The sequence below is a fragment of the Prinia subflava genome, chromosome 3 (genome assembly GCF_021018805.1).
Source record: "Prinia subflava isolate CZ2003 ecotype Zambia chromosome 3, Cam_Psub_1.2, whole genome shotgun sequence".
In the NCBI taxonomy this organism is placed as follows: domain Eukaryota; kingdom Metazoa; phylum Chordata; class Aves; order Passeriformes; family Cisticolidae; genus Prinia; species Prinia subflava.
The window spans coordinates 106,642,483-106,650,737 of record NC_086249.1 but is presented as its reverse complement, the minus strand read 5'-3'; the positions used below and the strand labels follow the sequence as shown (position 1 = coordinate 106,650,737).

The 8,255-nt window shown below is 53.0% G+C and overlaps 1 protein-coding gene across 1 annotated transcript; it reads right to left on the bottom strand.

Moving 5' to 3' along the window:
• Nucleotides 1-9: 9 nt before the first annotated feature.
• LOC134548448 (skin secretory protein xP2-like) lies at nucleotides 10-1,330 on the bottom strand. Its single transcript, XM_063393242.1, has one exon. The coding sequence runs from the start codon at nucleotides 1,228-1,230 to the stop codon at nucleotides 10-12; it is 1,221 nt and encodes a 406-aa protein (XP_063249312.1). The 5' UTR covers nucleotides 1,231-1,330.
• Between the last annotated feature and the right edge of the window lie 6,925 nt (nucleotides 1,331-8,255).

Genomic DNA, 8,255 nt, shown 5'->3' with positions numbered 1-8,255 from the left:
CTGGAGCTGTCACTGCAGCCTCCCTGGGCTCTGTCCCCGTCGGGGCTGCCTCTCGCACTGCATCTTCAGGGACTGTCCCCGCCGGGGCTCCCTCCCTCCGGGCTTCCTCGGGATCCGTCCTGCACGGGGCTGTCGCGACAGCGTCCCCGGGCTCTCTTCTGTCTGGGGCCGCCTGTCCCAGCGCCTCTCCGGGCTCTGTCCTCGATGGCGCTGTCGCCTCTGCTTCTCCGGGCTCTGTCCCCACCGGGGCTGTCCCTCTGCGTCCCCGGGCTCTGTCCCCACCGGGGCTGTCCCCTCTGCTTCACCTGTCTCCGTCCCCGCCGGGGCTGTCTCCTCTGCGTCCCCCCCGGGCTCTGTCCCCACCGGGGCCGTCACCTCTGCTTCTCCGGGCTCTGTTCCAGCCGGGGCTGTTACCTCTGCGTCCCCAGGCTCTGTCTCCGCCGGGGTTGTCGCCTCTGCGTCCCCGGGCTCTGTTCCAGCCGGGGCTGTCGCCTCTGCTTCACCTGTCTCCGTCCCCGCCGGGGCTCTCCCCTCTGCTTCACCTGGCTCTGTCCCCGCCAGGGCTGTCACCTCTGCGTCCCCGGGCTCTGTTCCAGCCGGGGCTGTCGCCTCTGCTTCACTTGGCTCTGTCCCCACCGGGGCTGTGGCCGCATCTTCCTGGGGCTCTCTCTCCATCGGAGCTTCCTCCCTCACCGCCTCTCTCACCTGGGGCTCCGTCCCCGCCGGGGCTGCATTTTCAGGCTCCGTCCCTGTCGGAGCAGCCACGGCGCCCTCGGGCTCCGTCCCCGCCGGGGCCACGGCGCCGTCCTCGGGCTCTGTCGCTGCCGGCGCTGCCTCCTCCTGCGCCGTCCCCGTCGGAACCGCGGCCGTGTCCTCGGGCTCGGTCCCCGCCGGTGCCGCCGCCTCTCCCTCGGGCTCTGCCCTGGCCGGCGCGGAGCCCTCGGGCCCGTCCATCACCCCCGGCTCCCCGCCCGGCTGCCCCTCGTCCCGCGGGCTGTCCCCGCCGGGGTCCCGCTGCTCCGCGCTCGGTGTCCCCGGGCTCTCGGGGGGGCCGCTGTCCCCGGGGGGCTCCGGCGCCGCCTCCGCGCTCAGGCGCGGCCGCTCCGCGGGCCCGTCCAGGGGCTCGGCCGCTCCCTCGGGGCACGGCCCCGGCGGAGCCGCCGCCTCGTCCTCGCCTCCCTCCCGCGGGACATCGCTGAGCTCGGGGGGCCGCCCCGGGCTCTCCGCCATGCCGGGCTGCCCGGGACCGCCGGGACGCGAGGGACGAGCAGCGGAGCGGCCGCGGAGCAGCGCCGGGCACGGCCGGGGGGAACGGGGGCGGTGCCTGCGCGGGGCGCGGGCGGCGGGGCCGGGACCGCGCTCCTCCCCCCGGGCACAGCCCCTGCCCCGTCCCTCCTGCCCGGGCACAGCCCCTGCCCCTCTCCGGGCACAGCCCCTGCCCCGTCCCTCCTGCACGGGCACAGCCCCTGCCCCTCTCCGGGCACAGCCCCTATCCTGTCCCTCCGCTCCGGGCACAGCCCCTGCCCCGTCCCTCCTGCCCGGACAGCCCCTGCCCAGCCACGCTGTGGATCGGGACCACGGCGCACCGAGCGCTGCCCCCGGTCACCGCCGCCCCGCAGGCACCGGAGCCTTTGCGGAGTGGCCAAAAATCATTTTGTATGTGTGTATTTGTGTGTGCCCGGGGCTCCCCTGGCACTGCCGCCCCCTGAGCCCCCTTTGTGCCCGCTTTGCCCCTCGGCTGCTGCCGCCAGCCCCGGCGGGGTGTCCCTGGCACTGCTGCCGCAGCCTGGCAGGGCAGGGGTCGAGGCTCTGCTGCCCTCCGGTGCCTTCTGCACATCGGAAAACACCCCCTGAGCACCCACAGCGCTGCTGGCGGAACTGCACAGCCCCGATGGGCTCGCACGGTGTGTTAAAAACACGGATGGACGTGCTCGGGCTGCTCCAAAGGCTGTTAGAAAGGGGAAATGTGTCCTTGTCAGCTCTGGCGAAAGCTGTAAAAGGGAACAACATAACTCTCTGTGCAAAGAAATAAACACCGGGATTTGCACGCTTTTAAGTGGTTTTCGTTCATGTGCGAGGATCCTCTGCGAGTTTGCATTTTAAAGGGATGAGACACTCTGCCCGTGTCCTGGGCAGAGCCGGCAGCTGCTGAAAAAGAAGTAATAACATTTCCTTCGGGTAAGGAAAATAATCCTAATTTTCTAGGTGCAGACAGAACAGTGGTGGCAGAGCTGGCTGACAGGAGTGAGGTATCCAATCAAAAAACCCCAACAGTTAAACAGTTTTATATTCGTGTATACAACCGCCCTTTTTATATCTGAGAAGGGACAGGGCAGGGATAGAACCCGGGGCTTTGGAATGGGTGTGAAGGGGAAGATGCAGCCAACAGGGGCAGGGAAATGCTACAGAATAAATCATTGCAGCAGGTCAAACGCTCTGCCCCGATAAAAAACCATCAGCCAAATAAAGGAACAATCCTGCAGCTCTTGGGTGCTCGCCCAGAGGTGCATCACAACTGAGACAAAAGAGTGGAGGAAGCTGTGCTCAGAAGGAACACTCCTGGAGGATTTAGGAACAGGCTCATGAAGGTTTAGGAGCAGGGACTCAGCACTGCCAGTGGAGGGCTTGGAGCTGGAACCATCCTGAGGCAATGTCCCCTGCCTCTTATGGGGTTTGACATCAGTAGAATGACACAACTCGGTAACCTCTGGAGAGATCATAGTGGTTTATTCATCCTCACCTTCACTGAAGGGTTCTTAAACGCTTGGCCTGAAGGTTGGACATATCAGAGAATTCCAGAAGGATCAGAGGGGACATTAAAGATCATTCCCTGCCATGGCAGGGACACCTCCCACTGTCCCAGGCTGCTCCAGCCCCAGTGTCCAGCCTGGCCTTGGGCACTGCCAGGGATGCAGGGGCAGCCACAGCTGCTCTGGGCACCCTGTGCCAGGGCCTGCCCACCCTGCCAGGGAACAATTCCTGATTCCCAAGAGCCCATCCAGCCCTGCCTTCTGGCACTGGGAGCCATTCCCTGGCTCCTGTCCCTGCAGCCCTTGGCAATTGTCTCTCTGCAGCTTTCCTGGGGCTCCTTCAGGCCCTGCAAGGCCACCCTGAGCTCAGCCCAGAGCTTCTCCTGCCCAGGCTGAGCAATGCCAGCTGTGCCAGCCTTTCCTGCCAGCAGAGCTGCTCCAGCCCTCTGCTCATCCTGGAGCCTCCTCTGGGCTCTCTCCAGCAGCTCCACGTCCTCCCTGGGCCGAGGTGTGACACAAGTCCCATCCTTCAATGCTCTCATCCTGCAGCTGCTCTCCATGGGCAGGGCAGGGCTGGAGGGCTCCGCTCAGGATTTTGCAGTGGGAATGAAGAGCAAAGCAGCACTCAGGGGACAGGAGGGGCCCTCTGGAGCTCCCTGTGGCAGAGCCTCCTCGGGCTCCCTGCAGCTTAAACACCTCCTTTGGGTGAATTGATATTTTGGGTTCTTACACACCTCCTTTGGGTGAATAAATATTTGGGGTCTTTGCACACCTCCTTTGGGTGAGTAAATATTTTGGGGTTCTTACACACCTCGTTTGGGTGAATCGATATTTTGGCGTTCTTGCACACCTCCTTTGAATGCTTCAATATTTTGGGTTCTTACATACATCCTTTGGGTGAATCGATATTTGGGTCCTTGCACATCTCCTTTGGGTGAATCAATATTTGGGGTCCTTGCACACCTCCTTTGGGTGAGTCAATATTTTGGGGTCCTTGCACACCTCCTTTGGGTGAGTCAATATTTTGGGGTCCTTGCACAGCTCCTTTGGGTGAGTCAATATTTTGGGGTCCTTGCACAGCTCCTTTGGGTGAATCAATATTTGGGGTCCTTGCACATCTCCTTTGGGTGAATCAATATTTGGGGTTCTTGCACAGCTCCTTTGGGTGAATCGATATTTTGGGGTCCTTGCACAGCTCCCCTGGTGTCAGGTTTGGCTCAGGTTTCCAGTCTGAGCCTGATTTGTGTCCTGCCGATGCGATGGAACCGCAGGAGAGCTGCCAGCCTGTCCCCGGTTCCCTGCAGAGTTTATCCATTAACACCACGGCGCTGTTTTCCTTTATTTACCTGTTCCCCGCTCTCAGCTCTCACAAGGTGAGGATTTCAAGGCCAACAAAAATACCCCAAACGCTTTCAGTGATAACGAGTCCCTGATCGTTAACAAAAGCCAACAAAAACCCCTCTCAGTGCTAAGCAGTGCCTGCCCGTGAACATCACCGCGGGGTCGGAGCCTAACAAAAGATTAGCTCTATAAACATTCCCGGGAGCCTTACAAAGACAGAGCTCAGGACTAACAGCTCCCACAACCACGGGGTTAATTCTCTTTGCAGGACACAGATTCCAAGCGGAGTGCTGGATACAATCCCAGCAGGAATAATTTGTCCCGGATCCTGCTGGGTCCCCCTTGCCCGGGAACAGATTTTTGTCATTGTGCTGGAACTGAGCCGTGTGAGGCACGGGGACAGGGAGGAGAGCAGGGACAGGGGAAGAGGTCCCTTGTCACTCCTCAGAGGAGATTTGGGAATGCGGCGATGTTAAATAAACTCAGACCCGTCCCAGGTTAGGATTTCTTGTTCTGTGCCCCCCGCACCCATCACTCAATTACTGAATAATTAATCTCTGCACACCCGCCCTGCTCCGCCAAGCTCCTTACACCCCATCTGTTCCGAAAACAGCCCTCCGCTAATACATTTGATTTTCGGAGTTGGAGGGATTAGCGCACACCTTCTTTAATTAAAGGATGAGTGCAGGTATTAATTAATTAATCCTCGCAGATGTCAGACTTTAGTCACAACCGAAGATCCCCTCGCAGTCTGGTGGGAACAACTTTTATCCCTGGGGGTTGTTAATTAGGCTGGACTCGCTTGGATTATTGTAACTCTTTTTCCTTCCCGACTGCAGATCAAATTTGTAAATTTTTGCAGCCAGAGATAAGGAAAAAATTCCCTTTTTTTCCCTCTAGCTGGGAATTAGAGGGAAGTTGAGGCTCCAGAAATGGGGTGGAATTTAATTGGGTTCCACAGCATGGGGTGGAGGGAGGGATTTGTCAGGGTAAACACAGACAGGATAAACTGCCTGGCTGCAGACAAGAATTACTTTTGATATAAAACTTCCTCGAATCCCTTGTGGTATAAAATTACCTATATGAGAATATGAATACAACATTATTAATAGTTATATATTAATACTGAATATTAATACCTTTTGAGGTGGAAAAAAATAGCCCTAAACCCCTGTATTTATTTATAAGCCAGTTCTATATCCTGTTTAAAATGCTATTTTTAATGTGGGAAAGACGAAGTTGTGAGTGAAAAAAAGATATTGGAGGACCAGAATTTTTTTAGTGCTTTCAGAATCCATGGATGTTGGCTACCTTCGTCCCGAGTTGTTCATTTTCCTTCGGGCAGCCGGTGTGGAATTCCATCATTTCGCGGCTGGAGGGTTCAAAGGGAAGGAGGGGAGGGATGCGCTGGAATTCCCGGCGGGTTGCGGTGACGCCGGGATTTGGGGCAATCCCGACCCTTCCCGGCTGCCTCGGAAGCTCGGGAAAAAGGCAGGAATGTGCTGGGCTGGGAAGCACAGAAATCCAAGAAACCCCTCAAAAGCGGGGCTGAACCAGCAGAGAGGAGGGGATGCTCCTTCGTTCTCAATCCCTCCAGTGCCGCCCTTCTGTTTTTCTCTCAATTCCTGAATTCTCAGCATCCCACAGGGACCGCGGCAGCCCAGACCTGAATTCTGAACGAATCCTTCTAGAGTGTGTAAAAAAACAAAAGGGAGAAAAACAGCAACAAAGCTTGCAAAAACAAAAAAACCCCAAAACCCCACCAAAACCCAAAGCAAACCAAACAACAACAACAAAAAAACAAAAACCAAAAACCAAAAAACCCCCAAAAAACAAAAAAAAACCAAAACCAAAACCCAAACAAAAACCAAAAAAACCCCAACAAAACCCAAAAAAACCTCCAAACCAAACCAAACAAAAAAACCCCCCACAAAACAAAACAAACAAACAAACAAAAACCCAAAAAACCAAACAAAAAACCCCCACAAACCAAAACAACACAAAAACCAAAAAACCCAAAAAACCAAAAAACAAACAAACAAAAAACCAAACCAAACCGAAACAAAAACCAAAACAAAAAAAACCCCAACCAAACTTCTGTAATTTCAGCTATATTTAAGTACTTGAAGCCTGCTCATTGTCGGAAAGAATCTTTGATTTTCCTTCTATTTTGGATAAGCAGCACTATGCTAATGAAGCAATAAATAACGAGGCAGGCAGGGTAGCAGACAGATATTTTATATTGGTTTGCAGCCTGATTCAGTCAAAGCGTGGTTGGGAATTCACCGGGAAGCAGCAAAGTCCCGGTGGCTGCCCTGGAACCTCGCACTGGCTCCTTTTGGACAGCTCCAGGCTTTGATTCTGCTGGGGAAATCCCTGTGGAGTTCCCTGCCTGCATTCCCTCCTCTCCATCGCTTCCAGAGGCTTTTCCAGCATTCCTGAGCCTCCTCCAGTCCCGCCCGAGGGAAGGGAGCCCCTGTTGGAAATCCTGGCTCCCGGAGGGGTTCGGAGCTGAGAGCCTCTGCCAGGCTGCGGGGCTCATCCAGGAGCTGCGATTTCATCCTCGCCATCTCCTCCTCCTCCCTCTGCTCCTGGAATTCGGGAGCGTGGAAAACACCTCCCACTGCAGCTGCATCTCACCTGCCCTGGAAATAGAACTGCAGCCGGTGTGTGCCGAGCCCGGGACACCCTCCCACTCCGGATTAAATACACAGACTGGAATTAAACACACAAACCCGGATTAAACACACAAACCCGGATTAAACACACAAACCCGGATTAAACACACAAACTGGAATTAAACACACAAACCCGGATTAAACACACAAACCCGGATTAAACACACAAACCCGGATTAAACACACAAACTGGAATTAAACACACAAACCCGGATTAAACACACAAACCCGGATTAAACACACAAACCCGGATTAAACACACAAACTGGAATTAAATATACAAACTCGAATTAAACACACAAACCCAGATTAAACACACAGACTCAAATTAAACACACAAACCCAGATTAAACACACAGACTCGAATTAAACACACAAACCCAGATTAAACACACAAACTGGAACTGAATACACAAACCCGGATTAAACACACAAACTCGAATTAAATACACAGACTGGAATTAAATACACCAACTCGAATTAAACACACAAACTGGAATTAAACACACAGACTCGAATTAAACACACAGACTCAAATTGAACACACAAACTCAAATTGAACACACAAACCCGGATTAAATACACAAACTCGAATTAAACACACAACTGGAATTAAACACACAGACTGAATTAAACACACAGACTGAATTAAACACACAAACTCGGATTAAACACACCAACTCGAATTAAATACACAAACTCGGATTAAACACACAGACCCGGATTAAACACACAAACCCAGATTAAACACACAAACTCGAATTGAACACACAGACTCAAATTAAATACACAGACTCGAATTAAACACACAAACTCACATTAAACACACAAACTCGCATTAAATACACAAACTCGGATTAAACACACAAACTGGAATTAAACACACAAACTGGAATTGAACACACAAACTCGAATTAAACACAGACTCGAATTAAACACACAAACTCGAATTAAACACACAAACTCGAATTAAACACAACTCGAATTAAACACACAAACTGGAATTAAACACACAGACTCGAATTAAACACACAGACTCGAATTAAACACACCAACTGGAATTAAACACACAGACTCGAATTAAACATACAAACTGGAATTAAACACACCAACTCGGATTAAACACAACTCGAATTAAACACACAACTGGAATTAAACACACAAACTGGAATTAAACACACAAACTTGGATTAAACACACAAACTCGGTGCTCGGTGCTTCCCAGGGTATAAACTCTGCTTTTCTGGCACTGCTCTACAAAACTGGATAGCGAGCCTTAACCTGATCCATCAGAGCTTTTTACTGGGAGCCTGGAAAGAACTCAAAGCCTTTGGGAGCTCCCAGAGATTTTCTTCACTTTAAATAAAGTGTCCAGATTGTCTTGAACTCTGTTATTTTAATTCCTACTACATCAAACTGTCGTTTATTTTAAATGTTTGCATTTATTGTGCCTGTTGCTTCTTGAAATGATTTCTTGGAAACAACC